This window comes from Motacilla alba, chromosome 5 (genome assembly GCF_015832195.1).
Source record: "Motacilla alba alba isolate MOTALB_02 chromosome 5, Motacilla_alba_V1.0_pri, whole genome shotgun sequence".
Taxonomy (NCBI): Eukaryota; Metazoa; Chordata; class Aves; order Passeriformes; family Motacillidae; genus Motacilla; species Motacilla alba.
The window spans coordinates 46,813,709-46,831,743 of NC_052020.1; the positions used below are offsets into that span (position 1 = coordinate 46,813,709).

The 18,035-nt window shown below is 40.8% G+C and overlaps 1 protein-coding gene across 8 annotated transcripts in view; it reads left to right on the forward strand.

The window, feature by feature from the left end:
- Positions 1-1,789: 1,789 nt before the first annotated feature.
- Positions 1,790-18,035, forward strand: part of UNC79 (unc-79 homolog, NALCN channel complex subunit) — a 106,815-nt gene continuing 90,569 nt past the window's right edge. For 5 of the 8 annotated variants that reach the window (XR_005257110.1, XM_038138599.1, XM_038138602.1 and 2 more), the window contains exons 1-4: positions 1,790-1,946; positions 7,225-7,345; positions 12,671-12,975; positions 16,402-16,572. Coding sequence is in view for 7 of the 8 variants with exons in the window: in XM_038138599.1 (XP_037994527.1) it covers positions 1,925-1,946; positions 7,225-7,345; positions 12,671-12,975; positions 16,402-16,572 (619 nt within the window). In the remaining variant the exon portion in view is untranslated. Of the gene's footprint in view, positions 1,947-7,205; positions 7,346-12,670; positions 12,976-16,401; positions 16,573-18,035 lie in introns of those variants that run through there. The other 3 variants (XM_038138604.1, XM_038138605.1, XM_038138598.1) reach the window with 3 other exon arrangements.

Here is an 18,035-nt window from a genome sequence, read left to right on the forward strand (position 1 = left end):
CCTGAACTACATGCTGTACTATGTAGGACCTTGTTCAGTAAATGAAGGCATAGCTGCAATTTTCAGACACTTAAAAAAAAGAAGAAATTTTACATGAGAAATGGAATTAATATTTTCTCCGTGTGCTCCTGCTTTATCAACCTGAGTGTTTTTAATAAGCTCACCACTCTTGTATGTGAACACTTGGTATAATTTAAATATACTTATGGAAGCTCAGCTCCCCTCAGTGCAGAGAGTTCCCTATTGTAATGAGCAATAAAGCAGTTCAGATTGATTTGTTGCATCAACAGACAGAAATTCAAAGATGAAACCTGTCTTCAATATCTTATTTCAATGAAGTCTGAAAACCATTTGTCTGTATATTCATCATTTATGCTCCATGTTGTGATGAGACATAGAGTTGGGGGAAGCAGGTTTGTAGCACCACATGACCTCTCTGGGCACTTCACTAAATAAAGCTTCTAATAAAAGAAAATACTTAAATACTTACTCTCAAATATTTGAATGTAAAAGAGAAAACAGTGGTATAAGTTGGCTTCTCTCTGTCTTTGGGGCTCATAAACAGCAGAGAGTGTGGAAAGAATTATGGCCTCCCGTTAGAGCTCTGTTTTGTACCTGATTAAGTGGTGTTGAAGAGCATTGCCCATGCATTATTTTTAGAAAATTTCTTTCAGGAAAAAAGCAAACCAGTTAAATGCCAGTGAACAGCATCTGCCCCTTTTGTGGTTCATGGCACTGAATATGCATTTTCCCCAAATCGGGGCAGCAGTAATTTGGAGGCACTGCCTTGAATGAGGAATAACAAAACATACCCATTTTCCTCCACAGCACAGTTCTCTTTGGCTGCCACAGTCCTACTTATCTTAGCCCAGCATTTTGAGGAGAGTATGTTACAATGGATTTTTTTCTGTGTGAACATCGAGACTCCCATGCCCTGGCTGATGAAATACTGCTGCTTCCACATAATTTTTCCAGAGGTGGGAGGATCTGAAAAACTGGTATGGAAAGTTTTAGAGGAGAAACTCCTAGATAACCCTTAATTTCTGACACCTGTTAATGTCAAGTCAGGACGCTGGGGAAGCTGACAGGAACGCACAGCAGTGAAATAATTTCTCTTGGAGCAAATGAGTTTTATTGTTAATACTGTACTCGCACCACAATTGGACAAAGGTCTTTTCATCCCACCGTCGTCCTGGGGCAGTCAGCATGGCTGGGATCTGGTGATGGAGAGGGGCACAGTCGGGGCTGAGCTCAGCCCTTGTCTCCTCGGGAAAGGCATGGCGGTCCCGAGGTGCTTGGTGCACGGTGGAAACAGGTGGGCAGAGCCGCCTGGGGTACAGCTGGAGGCCAGGGGTCGAGGGGAGAAGTACGCAAGGGAACAACGGTCCTGTTCCACGTAGAGATCACACGGATCCGCAGCACAGCTCCGGCAGTGCCACCGCCGCTGTCCTCGCTCAGCGCAGCTCCCGCGGGGCCGGGCGAGGGCACCGCCAGTCCCTCCGCAGCCCCGGCCACCCTGGCGGCCCCGGGGGCACCGCCGACGCTTATCAAGGTCTTCGGGTCTGCAGCTCCCAACTTGAAGTTGAGACAAGCTCGGCGGGGCAGCAGCCCCGCTGGGGCAGATGCCCCGGAACCGCCCCGGAGCCAGCCGGCCTCCCCCTCCGCATCGCATCCCATCGCATCCCAAGTCCCCTCTTCCCCGTCCCGTCTCCCACACCGTCCCTCCTGAGGATGCTGTTTGCCGCGGCCGCCAGGCGCGCTGCCCCTTTAAGCGCGCTCCCGCCCGGTCCCGCCCGCCCGCCGCTCCCCGGCCCGCAGCCCTGCGGCACCGGCGGCGGCACCGGCACGGGCACCGGCACCGGCAGCTCCATCGCGGCCGGGGGCCGGCGCTCCGCGGCGCCGAGGGGCAGAGCGGGGCGGCAGCATGTCCACCAAGGCGGAGCAGTGTGAGTGGGGCCGGGCGGGCGCCGGGCCGGGGTCTGTCCGAGGGGAGGGGAGCGGGGCCGGGGGCGCCGTCCCGCCGATGGCGCTGCCCCGCCGCCGCCCGCTCGCCGCCCCGCCGGGGCAGCGCCGCCCGGGCTCCTGCCGCGCTCTGCGGCGGCCGCCAGCAGGCGGTGCAGGGGGAGGGGGCTGCCGGCGTTCTGGCGCTTTCTGTCGGAGCCACCGCCGGTGCTGGTGGCCGCAGCCCCCGGAGCTCCTCGCTGTTCGGGCGGTCAGCTCGGGGCGGCGGCAAAGGCAGCGCCGGGGAGCCGCCGGGGGAGATGAGGGATCGGGGGAGAGAGTTAGCCCTGAGGCCACCGGCTTCGCCCCCCGCCCCGCGGCGGGAGCGGTCCAGCCTGCCCCGTCTGCCAGCGCTGCGCCGCGTCCCAAAGGATGCGGCCACCTGCGAGAGCAGAGGTGACGCACGCGTTGCCACCTTGCAGGTGGTCTTGCAGCGAGACGGAGAGAGAAGAGTCGTGCTGTCGTTCTCACCTTTCGGGTGAATGTAGGCTGGGTGTTTGCATCTTGCCTACAGGCCGCCTGCCACAGTGCCCGGTCCCAGCAGGATTCCCCCAGGTGCTGGCATCCCCCTGCCCGCGGCCAGCGTGCCTCTGCTTGGTCACGGGTGTTCTAACCACCATGTTGGCTAGAGCTGATCAGAGCATGAGTAGATGACATGGTGGTTGGGCTACCTGCATCTGGGCTGTGGAAGTGCTCCCCACTGTTGATGCTCATGACACCTGGTTTGTCTGCAAGAGCCTGATGGGATGCTGAAAAGAAAATACTGGGGTAGTTGAGCTCATCACCCATGTCAAAGCTACTTTCTTGCCTGATACAGTGTCGTGGTTATGAACAGGCAGTCTGTGACCAGGAGGTTGGATTGATGTTTGTCACGATGACGTGATGGGATTTGACACTTTGCACGCTGAGACTTGCTCTCTTCTTCCTCCAGGTCACTGAGAAGGATCCTTGTGTTTATATATGCCTATGCTGAACTCATCTAATGAAAAGAATACATGTGTTTTTTTCTCTTAGGGTTTACTGCTTATTTATGGTGATGGATGAGCTTGCTTTAAAAATATTATGCAGATGTTAATTTATTGCTGTAAAGATGCAGTTCTAGCCTCATAACTAGAGACACAATATTCTGATTGTGCAGAAGCCCTGAAATGTGCAATGTTTGGATCTGTATCCTTCTGTTGTTGCTGCCTTCCCCACCTTGCACCTGAGTTTTATAATTGTTTCTTCTTTCCTGTGATACTTATACATTAATTACACTTCCTTCTCACTGCCATGCAGAGGAATTTGTGCTACTTTTTGTCCTAGCTCTGGCTATGGCATTTTCTTCCTTTTCTGTTCTGTCTTATCTCTTCCTCTGTTCTTAATGCTTTTGGTCTGCTCTGTTTGAGCTTCTCTTACATATTTTATCCTTGGCTGTTTTTTCTTTTCATCCCTTTGTACTTTTCAAGACACTGCATCCAGGCCTGCCATGTCCCTATTGCTCTGTATTTAAGATTTACTTACAGTCCAAATTTCAGATCTGCCTTCTAATGTTCCTTTTCATGATACTCCAGGAAGAGTTTGGTTAATGGACATATCCTGTGCATTCTAACCTGCTGAATGTATTTTTTTTACCAAGGCTGCTTCCCTGACTAGTTCTTATGGCATTACCAAATGTCTTTGTCTCTACATAACTGCAAGATTCCCTCAGCAGCAATTTTTGAGTAACGGACTCTGACAAGGATGTGTTGGTGTGCATACATCACTACCAGTCAAACTTTCAAACCCCAGCTGTCGCTGTTGTTGCTTCTGCCCTCACTGAGTGACAGGCAAGAACCAGAATGTCTTGGGAAGGACTCAAGTTACAAGTCATAATGAATCTCAGTTTACCAAGAACATCAGTGAAACACTGCAGCTGAGGAATCACTGATTGGAACAGAAGATGTGCTGGTCTAAACATGAATCCCACAGCTCTTGAGCAGGTTCTATGAACAACAGGTAAAATGGTGTCAGTCTGGAGGTTGACTGGAGGAGCTGCTCTTTTTTTGTGACCACACACATCTTGTATTGCATACCAGATATATCGACAGTGAGTTTGATCATTTGCAGCATGCCTAAGGTGCTCTGTTGTATTCAAAGAAAATGAATTCTTTTTCACCTTAAAAAGCAGTAATTGGTGTTTAGTTGTGGTAAGTAATGTCCTGGGAATGCCTGATGCCTGCTAGTGTTCCCCTCCAGGACAGTGGAGCAACCAAGGCCATCTTTGAGGACTCCTAATGGTTTCACTGTGGGTTCAGTCAATGCTGACACAGGGGTTGAGGAGTTCAGCCAGGTCTGTGTAGATGCTAGAGAGATAGCTATTTGTTTTTGTGATGACCCTATGGGAGTACCCAAGTGCTTCCACAGAGTGACACCACTCTTTGAATTGTGTCTCTGGGTACTCAGAAAATCAGAAAATTGGGTCATCCACACACTTGCTGTAACTTGAAACCTGGCAAAGTTTTTGATCTGAGGCTTTTCTTCAGAAGTTTCTTTGTGTTCTGGGAGTCTGTGCTGAAATGGACAGAGTTTTGGGGAACAGAACTGGGAAGTGAGGCTGAAACCTTTAGCCTAAAGCTAATGTTTATATTTAGGCTTTATAAATAAGTTTTCTCTTTTGATATTTGGCCTGAGACAATTGCACAACAATGCAAATCAATAAAAATGAATGGATTTCCATCTTTATTAAAAAAAGTGGTTCTAAGTGATTCTAGATACCCTGTGCCCTTTATTGAAAGTTAGTAGCTGTAGGGAAGCACACAGCTCTCTGAAATACACCTAGATCTGAATTGTGTAATAATCTTTGGCATTTTGTTAGTCCATTTAATTTACAGATATCTGACAGCAAACCATGGCAGCCACAGTAATCTGTGCACCTTGCTGTGAATTGTTCTCAGTTGGGTACTGCCCTGCATAGTCTGTGTCCTTTACAAATATACTTGGTTTCATACTTTTTTATTTTCCCCGATCAGAGAAAGTAACATCACAAAATACATTTATGAAGTCATTGCTTTCTTAATCTAGAAACTAAACTAGATTAGTTTTATGACAGTTACAATAAATCTTTACCTTTTAAATAATGTGATGAGATGGCCTGGGACTAAAACTGAGATTAGTGGGCAGAAAGAATGAGGTGTGAGATGAGAAGGGGAAAACAGTCTTGGACTGCTCCAGTCAGCCTCTGTGGAGTGAAACACATCCTGCCTGCCCAGATGTTCCCAGCCCAGTGGTTTGGGGGCTGTACAGGAAGGCAGTTATGGCTGCTCTCACACAGGATAAGCTCCTGCAGAGCACAGGTCATGTGTCATGTGTCACAGGCCTACATGGTGACAGTCTGAGTCCGTGTGACAAAATTCTGCTTTCAGTTGTTTGAGGGAGAGAGGAAAAAGTCATGAGTGTTTTTAGTTATTCATTAATTGTGAAGTAAAAGACTTAAAGATGAGGAAATATAATTAAGGATGCTTATGCATTTTTAATGTGTTGCTTTTGCCATATGCATTATGACAGTGTCCATGGTTGCATTTTTGCTTGCTGGTTTCACATAGACCCCAGCCCTTCAGTCACATGATGGGCTTTCACCTTGTGATGAAGCCAGGTAATATCACGAGGGAGACTTTTGTCTGTAGAAGCTTCACTTGCTGCAGGAACTGGGGAATGCCCTCCTTACAGCAGGAAATGAGTTAAAGAATGACCTTGGTTGGGTGCTGCAAGATTGGATTTCTTGTCATGCATTCAAGAAAACAGTTTTCTTCGTTTGATGATTATTTGAGCATTCCTCATTTTATGGATAATTAACTTGAAATTATCAAACCTCATTTGTTATGTGTCTGACCATTCAGGGAATCTTTTATTTTCTGAAAGTCCAGTGTGTACTGTTACCTATACTGGCAAAAGGGCTCTCTGTATCTCAAGCTGAGCCTCCAACAGTATTTGCAGACACTTTGCTTTTGGTGTCTGTCCATCAATCTTTTCTGCAATATGGATACAATGTCACCCCTTCTCATTCAGCTTGCCAGTGGCACAGAAAAAAATCAGAAAATTCATGAACTGTTCAGCTATCTGAGCAGTGAGAGGCATAGCAATGTCTCCCAGGTAGTTAGTATCTTTCTGTTCAGTGGAGGATTTAAGGGTATTCATTCCTTAATAAATGCCATTTGACCATGAGAATAAAACCAAGTATTGACTAATTGCTTGTTTACAAAGCATGATTTATCTTCCACATTGAAGGAGCCCAGTAGGGGAGCAAGGTATATCTTGGTCTAGTGAAAGACTGTTATGATCCATATGCTTAAGGGCTGAAAGAATTCAGAAGCATCTCCCCTTTTAGCTGCCTGTTACAGTCTTGGTGCACTTTTAACATGATGAAGGGTTCCCAGGCAGCTGTGCTTTCGTGAGGCTGTGTGTGCAGCGCAGCACAGCTGAGCAGCCCTCTACCCCAGCCAATGCACTCTCTTCCAGCAGAGTTGGTTAATCTGGGTGGAGCAAGAAGAGCTGTGTGTGTAGGTGTCTCTGTATGAGACTGTCTTGTGCTGTATGGGCAATGTAAGGCAGTGCAACTAGGGGGGGGTAATCACTTTTTTCCCAGTACTGAACAAGGATTCCTTTTAGAAGGTAAACCAAGTGTTACTTGTAATACAACAAAAATTGGTTCAGTGGAGATGTACACCTCCTACTGCTCTTTGAAATCCCCTTATCTGCTTGATCACTCTTCCTAAGACAAATAAACAGCAGACACTTCACTCTTTTCATATCTTTAGTTCATTGCATAAAGTACATGTATGGCCCACAGTAAATCACATAAGGTCTCTCTGTCTTAGCTTATATCTCTGCTTTGGCTGTAGAAATACTTATCAGTCTCACATGAACCTCCTGTGATCCAATGACTCATTCATTATAAATGACTCTTGAGATGCTTGGAGACATGGAAGAAGTGCAGAGTAGCAATATGTATTTTTTAATTTGCTAGCACTAAGTTTGCCTAATACAGATGCAGAAGTTCACTTCCATGTGTTCTCCCTGGCAGTCTTTTACAATTTATTCAGTCAGAACAGAAGGAACAGAGAGATTTTTTTCTGGTTTTTGAGTTTAATACTAAATTAAAAAAAAAAAAAAAAAGAAAATGGAAGAAATAGACATGTCTCTGTCAAAGTCTGCAAAAAAACCTAAATGAAAGTTTTTGTGTTTGTCTTTTTGTCTTTTATGTAGTTGCTTCCAAAATCCGTTACCTTCAAGAGTACCACAACCGGGTTCTCCACAACATATACCCTGTGCCCTCTGGAACTGACATTGCAAATACTCTGAAATACTTTTCTCAGACGTTGTTGAGGTAAGTTTTGACTAATGCTCTTGAAGAAAAAGAGCTAAAGAATTGTAGGGAATAGCGATTGGCTTTGAATTGGTTGCCAGATTTAATGGGTCAATGGTCAGCCAAAAAGAGTCAGAGCATAATTTAAGAAAAACATGGTACGAATGAATCTCTTCAGTGGCTGTTGCCCAATTTGCCCAGTTAAGCCCCCCTTACTGAGTGGCTGATTCTAGAATAAACTTGGTTGATTATCCATTTGCTTGGTCCTAAGACAGCTGAACGCACAAACATGCTGAACTTGTGAAGAAAGGAGTTTGTGACCTATAGAGTTTTAGATGTGTATAATCATGGCCTCCTTGACAGTCCTGGTGCCTCAGAATCCCCGAGTGGAGCCAGGCGAGCAAGCAAGATCTGGCTTCTCACTGTGTTCAGCTCTTCTGGGTTCTGGTTCAGTCCCTTAGAACAGCAGAAGCAGACACAAAGTTTGTGTACAGATCTGGATTTGGATGGTAAGAACACATCAGGATTGTTCTGATCCAACATTTTTGATGTAGTCTAATGTTTAGTAATAATATATAGTGCTAAATACCACATGAATAGAGAATAAATTATGAATAGGAAATACTATTCTTGTCTTCCAAAAAAAATAGGAAAAAAATGTGAGACTTTATTAGGAATAATGCACATTCCACAGTGCTGTCTGGTGGATTCATGTTTCCAAATTTTTTTTAAAATGGCTTTTGACCATGAATAGGGATTTTTATCTGCTGGTTTTGGCTGGCAGTAGTTTTCACATCCAGAAAAATGCAGTTCAAGTTGCATTACTATGCATAGCTTCCTGATTTATACCTGGAAAGATTGTCCCTGCTGTCAAAGGGTAGTTTGGAAATAAAACTAATTGCCTTATTTGAGGAGGAAGCATTAACAAAATACAATTTACCCATATATTTGTGCATATACTCCTATGATGTATACAAATTGAGAAGCAAGAATTTAAACTTGAGAGAATGAGAACAGTTCATTCTAACATTCAAAGAGCCTGGGATACATCAAAATTTTCTTGACCCTGTTTAAAAAGAGAGACACATAGACAGACATAATTTTTAGTAGAATGTCTGTTCACAGCAAACTTGAAACCTCCTGTTTACTTTTGAATATTTCAAGAGCAAAACTGTTTCCCTTCTCATTTAGACTGTTGAGGAAACTTACAGCACCCAGTAGGACTTTTTGTTTGAAGGTTAATAAATTAAATTTTGTCTCATTGTATTGAGCAGTGGGGAAAATGTTCAGTCACAAAAGATACTTCTGAAATGTGTCTCTTTCCCACATCAGGCTATTATGATGGACTATTTGTACCACACACACTTAAATTGCATTTAAGTAAGATTATTTATGACAAGACAGCTTTTGCTTAAATACTTTGAGCTCTTAAAGCAAGAAAGTTGGACTTGATTCTGAATGTTTTCTCTTTTAGCTGTAACTGCCAAGTGCTATAATAAGATATGTTTCTTTTGGGTCAGCTGGGCCGGGATAGATTTAGAATGTTCTGCTTAAAGAAAGCATCTTTCTACCACTCTGTGGTCTTCTCATAAAATGTGCAGCTGACCTGTCCTGTTGATAAATTCTTCACACTCCAGGAGCAGTGATGTTCCTGGGCTTACTGAAAAAGCTTTGTACTTAGCAACTATGAGAGCAGATCAGAAATCAGGGCAGCAATTGCACAATCGAGCAACTCCTTTTTTTTTATTTCATGTTCAGAATGGGACTGAACCAAAATCCTTTTGTTGATGATGCTGAACCCCAAGGGGCAGAAGTGATACTCGTATCTGATGCACAAATGGCTTTGTCCTTCATGATCTGGGATCTGATTAGCCTCACAACTAAAGGGTTCAAAATTCACATTCTAAACCCCTGTAACTGGGGAGTTTGAACTGTGGGTCAGAGGCTGAGTGCCATGGTTGAACCAGTGTAAGTTTATACACTTGCTTATACTAAGATAGAAGATGGATAAAAAAGCAAAACAACACACCCTGTATTTAGTGTGGCAGATGGAAAGAAGGAAACTCCCACCCACTGTGTGCAGATCTCTGGAAGATTTACCCTAAAACTAAACAGACTGGTTAAGAACCTTTCTGAAGAGCGTGTTCAGAAATTTATTTGAATATTTTGCATGCTGAGTCTCTTTTCTGCCTCCTACACTGAGACTCCATTGTACAAGATTTGACATCAGTAATAGAAGTACATGGTGGAGAATAATCTTTCTAGCTTAACACAGAGCATGTGCAATGAATTTGGGTTGTTAGGGACAAACAATTCTTGGTGAACATGTATAGTCATAGAAATAATGAAGGAATAGTCAGAGAAATTCCACATAATGATTGGGTTTTACAGAAGTAGATTTTACTGTTTATTACACTTCTACTTTTCCATGTTATGGACACGCTGACTGTGTTCTTTTCAGTGGGATGTGCCCACTGTTTTGAATCCCATTCATATGTGGTGTCATTTTGCTGGCTAAAGATGGATTGCACAAGAGATTAATTTGCTCCTTTGCTCTGTATGCAGCCTCCATAAATTACAAGCTCAGGGGTGGGGGGGAACAGATGTGGAATGACTGAAAAAAAATTTCCTTATTTCTATAACAAACATCACATAAAATCACCATACACAATGCATAGCACATTGATTCATTTAATTCTTCTTTAGTTTTCTCTTTGGGAAAAGCATTTCTTTACATTGCAGCATGAATTTGTTTCATGCCCTACTCATTTTCAGTGATTTCTCCTTCATTTGAGGAATGATCTAAGGCTTAACAAACATCCTGCAGAAAAGCTTGTTCTTTCACATTTTCCTGAAGAAAATTCTCCATATGTATTTCTAAGTAAAATACTTTATGTGAGGCATAGTTATAAATGACATGGTGGCTAAATAATGATCATTGTTGTGCTGCCTTGGTGAGATGTAATTTCACTTGTAGGCATTTTAGGAAACCTGTCCAGGAAGGCAGTGATTGGGGGATAGATTTGCAGCAAAGATATACACATCTTGAAACAAGCCTTGGTAGCTTTGCCCTTAATTGCAGAGCAAGTTCAGTATGGAGTAAGTTCAGTATGGAGTTACGATTTGCAGATACTCCAAATTCTCAATACTTGGTTTGAATTGAACCAGAAGCAAATTGCAGTTGTATCTTGGTCCTAAGGGACGTCCTACATTTTCAATTTTGGCTCCTCTGTTTATTGCCTTTTAAAAATACAGGTCAGGCTTTTGATCAAGATACAAAAAGTGTGCTTTGGCATCTAATCCAGAGATGGCCTGTAGCTCAGTGTAAAAAGAAAGGATTAATATCCTTTCTGGAAATAAGTGCACATGGAGTGATGTTTTGGCGAGTAAAGAGATGGGTAATTGGTATTATCTGTTGGTAGACAAGAAAGGAATGTAGTGTAGTACCTTCATATCTCTAAGCATTAGCTGTAAAATATGGCAAATGAGCATCAAGCAAATTAGAAGGAATCAGCACTCTGATAATTCATTTTTAAAGTCATACTAGATCTTAGGTGATGTTCTGATAAAACCATGACATTGATCATGTTTCTTTTACTGGACATTGGGTAACAGAAACCAAAATCCTCTGCCAAATGTGTGAGGCACGATTAAAAAAAAAAAAAAAAGAAAAAAAAAGAAAAAAGTAGTTTTGTAAGACAGACTGTGTCTGTCATCTCTGACTGCAAGGGTGATGTAATAGTAGCCAAGTAGCCATGTGATAGTAGCCACTTGGCAGATAATTGTTCTTGTAAAAGTGTTTTTATATATAGCAAATGAATGACACCTTCTCTTATAAGTGCCTTAGCATGAGTTTGGCTTACTTGTGTAACTTGCTGAATTGACTTGGGGGTAAGACTTGCTGAGGTGATTATATGGTAGGGATTTCTGTACTGTTACAGAGAAGAGAGGTTTCCAGAAGTGCTCTCTCTTGATATAATTCTGCTCTACCTGAGTCAGTGGAAATCTTAGTGCTATTGGCTTATTTAAGTTTCACACTGACTGTAGGAACAGAGTTAAACCAACAGCAGTTGCTTTTGGAAATCCAATGACTGAGAGGTACAAAAAGGTGCTTTAAAAAGGAAAAAAAAAAGCATTGTGTGTGGGTTAATATATTTAAAAGGTGTATTATATTTTATAGGCACATATGGAGATTACGAACTAACCCTATAATTGCTTGATAACTAAAATATAACACTGCTAAAATGAGAATTTATTTCTATTTTAAATAGTGGGGTTTACTTTTAAATAAATTAGATTACCATGTTTACAACCATGTTTGCAACATTTTTAAAACTGCATAACAAGCTGGTTGACGTATAGCCTCTATTTTGATTCCCACTAAATTATTTTTATTTTTTGAAATTATCTCTCCTTTAGTTTATAGTGAGTTATGTTGAATAATAACGTAAGTAACAGCAGGAGTGTATGGTAACATACTGTCTGATCTGCAGTTACATAATTGGTCTTGCTTGCTTAGCCCTTAGATTTTTGAAGGTAACTATTTACCCAAGGAGTGTTTGTATTCATAAAGCAAAATGTTTCCTCCCTAAACATGGGCAAAATTAAAAACACACATAAACAACCATTATCATTAGCTCACAAACATATGCTAAAGACCATCTACTATATATTATTTTATGACTTTTCCAAACGTAGTTTAGTTAACATTTTAGAAATATTATATTATTTCTAAATCCATGTGCCTGTTTAAACTTCATTATCTCAAATGATACTGAGTGAGTGGTCATGAAACAGTATCATAAAATACATACGGACATTATTTTAATGCAATAAACATGTGATTTTTAAGACTATCTTAACAAACACACATGTTTATTCTTTGCTAAAACATGTTTCTGCAAGTGCCACACCTATATTTTGCATGTTTTCAGTCAGTTGGCTCAAAAGATAATAGGGGGGAAAAATCTATTAAAATCCTCAGAATCTCAGAGCAAAATACCAGCCTATTTTGACACAGCTGAACACCTTTAATTCTTAGAATTTTTCTTAACTGTGAAACATGGGTAGGGCACTGAAACATGCATTTTTATATTTTTGCTCCTTATGAACCAGATAACACATGAGATGCAATGAAATTTTCCTAGATGTCAATTTTTAATTCTCTTATCTTGAAGCGTGGAAGTAAATGGTTGCTAGATTTGTAGACATGCTGGTTTCGGTAGTGATTGCATCTTATGTGGGATGTATCTGGTCTTTTATTATTTGTTTTATAGTGTCATTTCAATGTAATGTGCTGTTCTTTGTGTCTTTGTTGTCTCTTTTTTTTCTTTGTCCCCCCAACAGCATTTTGTCCCGCACAGGGAAGAAGGAGAATCAAGATGCCTCCAATTTGACAGTGCCCATGACCATGTGTCTTTTTCCTGTGCCATTCCCACTCACCCCATCTCTAAGACCACAGGTCAGTTCCATCAACCCTACTGTTACTCGCTCCCTCCTTTACAGCGTCCTGCGAGATGCTCCATCTGAACGTGGCCAGCAAAGTCGTGATGCTCAGTTATCAGACTACCCATCTTTGGACTATCAAGGACTTTACGTGACACTGGTGACACTACTGGATCTAGTTCCCTTGCTACAGCATGGGCAACATGGTAAGCAGGCCCTTGAATGATTCCAGTGCTGTGAATCCATGAGTGGTGCATATATCCAGTAGAAGAGATGGGCCTAAACTGACCTGGATCTGGATTTCAAATCTCCTGGGATGCATTTATATCCAAGTGTTCTGTTTGACTTTCTCAAATAAAGGATGTTTTCTTGCTAAATGTGGATTTGGGTTTGAATTCTGAGGTGGTCTGATTTTTAGTGATATGCTGGTGGTATGTAACTAAAATACAATTGTATGTGACAAAAATTACACAGATGGGTGTAAAAATATCCAGATTTTAAACTTGAATCTGCTGGGATAACTTCAGTCTGTCTTTTTGGGGTCGGTCTCTTAAAAATGCACAAAGAACTTGCAAATGTGTATCTGAAATACACAGAAATACACAGATTGAGTGTTCTGGTGAAGGTCCATCTCTACACAGAATATAGTATATATCTAATTGAAAAAAAACACAGTAATTGTGCTTTGAGATGGCTTTAAAGTACTCCTATATAAAAAAGATAGTAGCATTTCTGTCTGACGTGGAGAAAAACAATATTGTTTAATGTTTTAAATTAGCTACAAGCGGGTTTTGTGACTGTGTTGTGTTTGTATTGTTTTCCTCAAGTTCTGCTCTGCATCTGTCTGGCTTGTTAATCTGTCAGCCTTTCCATACTGGCGTTTAGTAGCCCAGTATTCTCCCTGTGTATTAGCCAATATTAATTTCCACTGTGGTATCGTGATGTACTACTTACACAGTTCACTGTGGGAGGATGGTTGTCTATCTGATAACACTGCTGAAACTCTTCAGGAGGAAAGTTGTTTCTGTTAAGTGCTGAATTCCCTTTGAGCTGGCAGCAGAATGTTTGAATCCGAGACTGCTGCACTAGGAAATAGTATGATCTTGCAAAAGCAGGGCCTCTAGCAAGATACAGACTTGTTGACTTCAATTCTTAGAAATGGTGGAGTAAATTATCAAAAAATCTTTTCCTAAATAGATAACATGGTGATGATTAACAATCAATGGAGACTTGTAAAGAACAAATAACATTGGGCAAACATATTTTCTTTTTTTTATGGCAACAGAGTGGCTCACCTGGAGTGGTTTTCCTGTCCCAGGTCACATTTTTGTTGCTGTGTCATTTTACATCCTAATAGGCAATCCTGGGACATGATCCCCACTTGAGTAAGGAAAACACTCTAGGAGTAATTACCAGTGGCTTGACAGCTGGAAGGGTATACCGGTGGGAAATCTTACAGGACTCTGTGCTGGGTCTAGTGTTACTAAATATTTTAATTTTTACTAAATATTTTTATTTTAAATTTTTTTACTTAGCTGATAGAATTTGGATTTACAAGTGTTATCAGGATAGTTGCTAGCATTGCTTTGTGTGAGAGATATCTGATTCAAGTAATTGAATCAGGCAGATTGCATTCTGTTTTGAAGTGTCTCCACAGGAGAAATGTAAAATACTCTGCTTAAGAGAGAAAAAAAAGTTAAAGGAAATAGAGGCAATGCTAGCTTGGAAGCTGTATTGCAGAGAGCTCTGGGTGTTAACAGTAGAGCAGAGAAGACCATAAGTCACTAACATATAAATATTATTCTAGTAATGTGAAAACATTTTTTTAATGTATGAGGCACCCAAAGCATTATGTTTATTATTCTAACAGCCCTAGTAAAGCCTCAGCTGGAGTAAAATTTTCAGATTTCTCAATCTAGCTTCAAGAAAAACACGTACTATTTGTGAAGAGTCCAGGAAAATAAAACAAGAACGATTTGAGGTCTAGGAAATGTAAGCAGTGAGAGAAAAACCAGAAAAAAATTTGGTTTATCTAGCTTAGAGAAAAATGGAAGGGAGATATGATTATCGTATGAAAATACGTAAAGGTTACTGTGAGGAGAAATAAACTAAACCAATCAATTTGTGGTTCTAGTTGATCAGGATAAGAAGTTACTCACTTAAATAGCAGCCATGAAATTTTTTTTAATGAAAAGATTTTTACATGATAAGGATGATTAAGCATTAGGATGCATTGACAGGAGAAGGAGTGAACTGTCTTGCAGGTTTTTAAGAACATTTTAGATGAATATGTGCCAGGAATAATTTGGTTGACTCATGCCTGGGGCAAGGGGAGATGGCTTGCTGTTTTGTATGGTTTTGTGTGCAGAGAATCAAAGTTTGCAATACAACTTGTTATTTATTTCTTCCTCAGCTTAGTAATTGATTAAAAGAAATACATATTTTTTTTATCAGAACAATCCGTGTTGTTTGGGTAAGTACAGCTGCTGTGCAAGGCAATCCTGAGCTTTGGCCCAATCAGGTTGTAATAGAGTGCATTTGGCTGGTGAATATGTATTGCAGGAGAAGCCCTCTGTAGCACTGAGAGTCTCGTTAGACTCTTGCATAGAAGGCTGGCCAGAACCACTGAAATGGGCTGCCAGTTTTAATTTTTGCTATGACCCAAGATGTTTACAGCTACAGATCTCTCTGTGCTTTACAGAGACAGTTTTAAATCACCCCAGTTGTACAGGGGAGACTGAAGGCCTGTGTAATGTACTTAAGGCTGGGGAATAATTAACAAATCCAGGAGAAAGGCCTTCTGATGTCTTTGGATCATCAGGCAGGTTCATACTCAGGCTTCACTGAGTACTGTAGCCTTTGTCAGAGGGTTATGGGCACCAGCTCACCTTCTCATTTGGGAGAGAGTATAAGGATTATTCCACAGTGCCCAGATACACAATAAACTATGACTTCCCTTTGGATCTAAAATGTTGCACAGTTATTAAGTAGCCTTTCCAAAGAGTTACAATATGATTAATTAGAATAAGTATAGAAAACCCGATAAATGTTCCTATCCTTTTAGGCTCTGGCTACTTTTAGCCTCAATGGTTTCCCTGGAAATCAAGATCTGTAATTTAATCACATGTGGTTTGAAAAATACAGTGACACTTCCTGTAGTCCATGTATGTGAGATACTTTGCAGAACTCCTGAGGATAATTAAGATAAAGTTCTTATTTTAATATGACTGATAAAGACTAGAATGCTTTTTGCAAAATCTGGCCTTCAATACAATGTGCATTTGAAATCCTGATTCTAGTAACATCTCTGCTTAAATTCAAGCCATCATATGTTAATCACCATATGATTAATATCAACACTGATTTTAACTGATTATTTTATAGTCTGTAGCTTTCATATTCCCTTCAGACTCTTTGGAGTAGTGTTCAACAGCTCTTTCCCTCTGTTTAGGAGGGACTTAAAAATTGAGGGTGAACTCACTTGTCTACAGTGATTATCTTTCCAAATTACTTTGAGAGGAAAGCTGGAATTCAAATATAATTAATTATTTTAGTTTTTTACATAGAAAGTACATAGTCATAATTACGTTTTCATTGTAATGATTCTATATTTCTTTCATTTTATTCAACAGATCTTGGCCAATCAATTTTTTACACTACTACATGCTTACTTCCTTTTCTCAGTGATGATATTTTGAGTACTTTACCCTATACAATGATTTCAACATTAGCTACCTTTCCTCCATTTCTGCACAAGGATATTATAGAGTATCTCAGCACATCTTTTCTGCCTATGGCCATATGTAAGTAGAACTCATTCTAGTATTGTTCTGTCTTGGCACATAACAGTATCAGACTGTACAAGTCAAAATTTGATCTGTCAGAGAATTGTAATGGAACATCAATCTCCTTACATACATAAAATAATTTCATGTGACCATTTTCAAAGGGAAATAGCTCTATAATTTTTATTTTTTTATTGAACTGTGTTTTAGTGTGAATTCTTACTTCCTTTAAAGTGTGATGTTTATTTAAGAAACCACTGTTTTCAGACTCATAGAACTTTCAGTGCCAGCAGTGGGAGTTTTGAATACAGAATCAATGGGCAAACTGCTTCTGAAATGAAGTTATGCATGCTGCTATTGCATCTATTTGCATCTGGACTATATCTGGATGTACGAGTATGATTTTTCTCAATGTGATGATCTTGTGGTGAATCTCTGATTTTTTTCCCTCTCTGTTTTCTTGTCACTTTCTCTCTAAGTTCTATACTAAATGGCTGTGCCTGTAATGTTTCCTATCCATAACTGTTAGGACTGAATCTGATGGTCCCTGCCTTTTTTCCTCTTCTTTCTTTTTACTCCCCCCCTGGGAAGATGTCACATAATTACTTAATGTCATAGTCCCTGCACAGTGTGGATCTCAAGGTGTGTTCTGAATGCTTGTCCATGTACCTGACAAAAAGCTTGATAGAGCTTCAGCAGTAATGAGAAATATAACCATTTTCTGCAGAGAGAATCATTAGGGTCAATATTAGGTCAGTTTTTAACCAACAAGCCTTTTACTGTGTATGACCATATGCTGGAACAGTTTGCCAGAGCCGTTGCAGATTCTCCATCCTAGCAGATGCACAAAACACAATTTGCCCTGGATATCTGCTCTAGTTGCCTTTGAGCAGAGGTATTGGCCAAAATAATTGCCAGAGGTCCCTTTTAACATCAACCATTCTGTGATTTTGTGAGAATGTCTCTTCCTTAACTCTGTATTCCTGATCTTTGTGGAAAAACATGAACAACTTTTGTGCAGAGGTCAAGAGTAATGCCATTTAAGCATGCAGAAGATGCTGAAAGAAGCATAGTCCAGTGTTTTAAGATTAATATTTAATGCAAATTTATTACCTGTATTTTCTGATTTGACCAGTCGATGATCTTGGAAAAGTTCCTTAACTCTCCTGAACCTCTGTTTTCCCATGTAAAATATTCATTTTTAGTACATTCAATGAGGTTTTCTCTATTAACTTTGACATGTCTAATGACAGTGTGCAAATCAAATTTGCTAAGATATATTTAATGCATATGTGCAATAGGTCCTCTTTGTGTTAAGAACAGAATTTTGCATTAAGCAACTTCTTTTCCTAGTGCTGTAACCTGTAAAAGAACAGCTGGGGGTGGTGACTTGTGCTGTCTGTCCTCAGAATAACTGGTTGAGTTGAATCCTTGGTTTACTTCAACAGATGTTGTTCCTCAACTGCCCCTGATAGAGATTG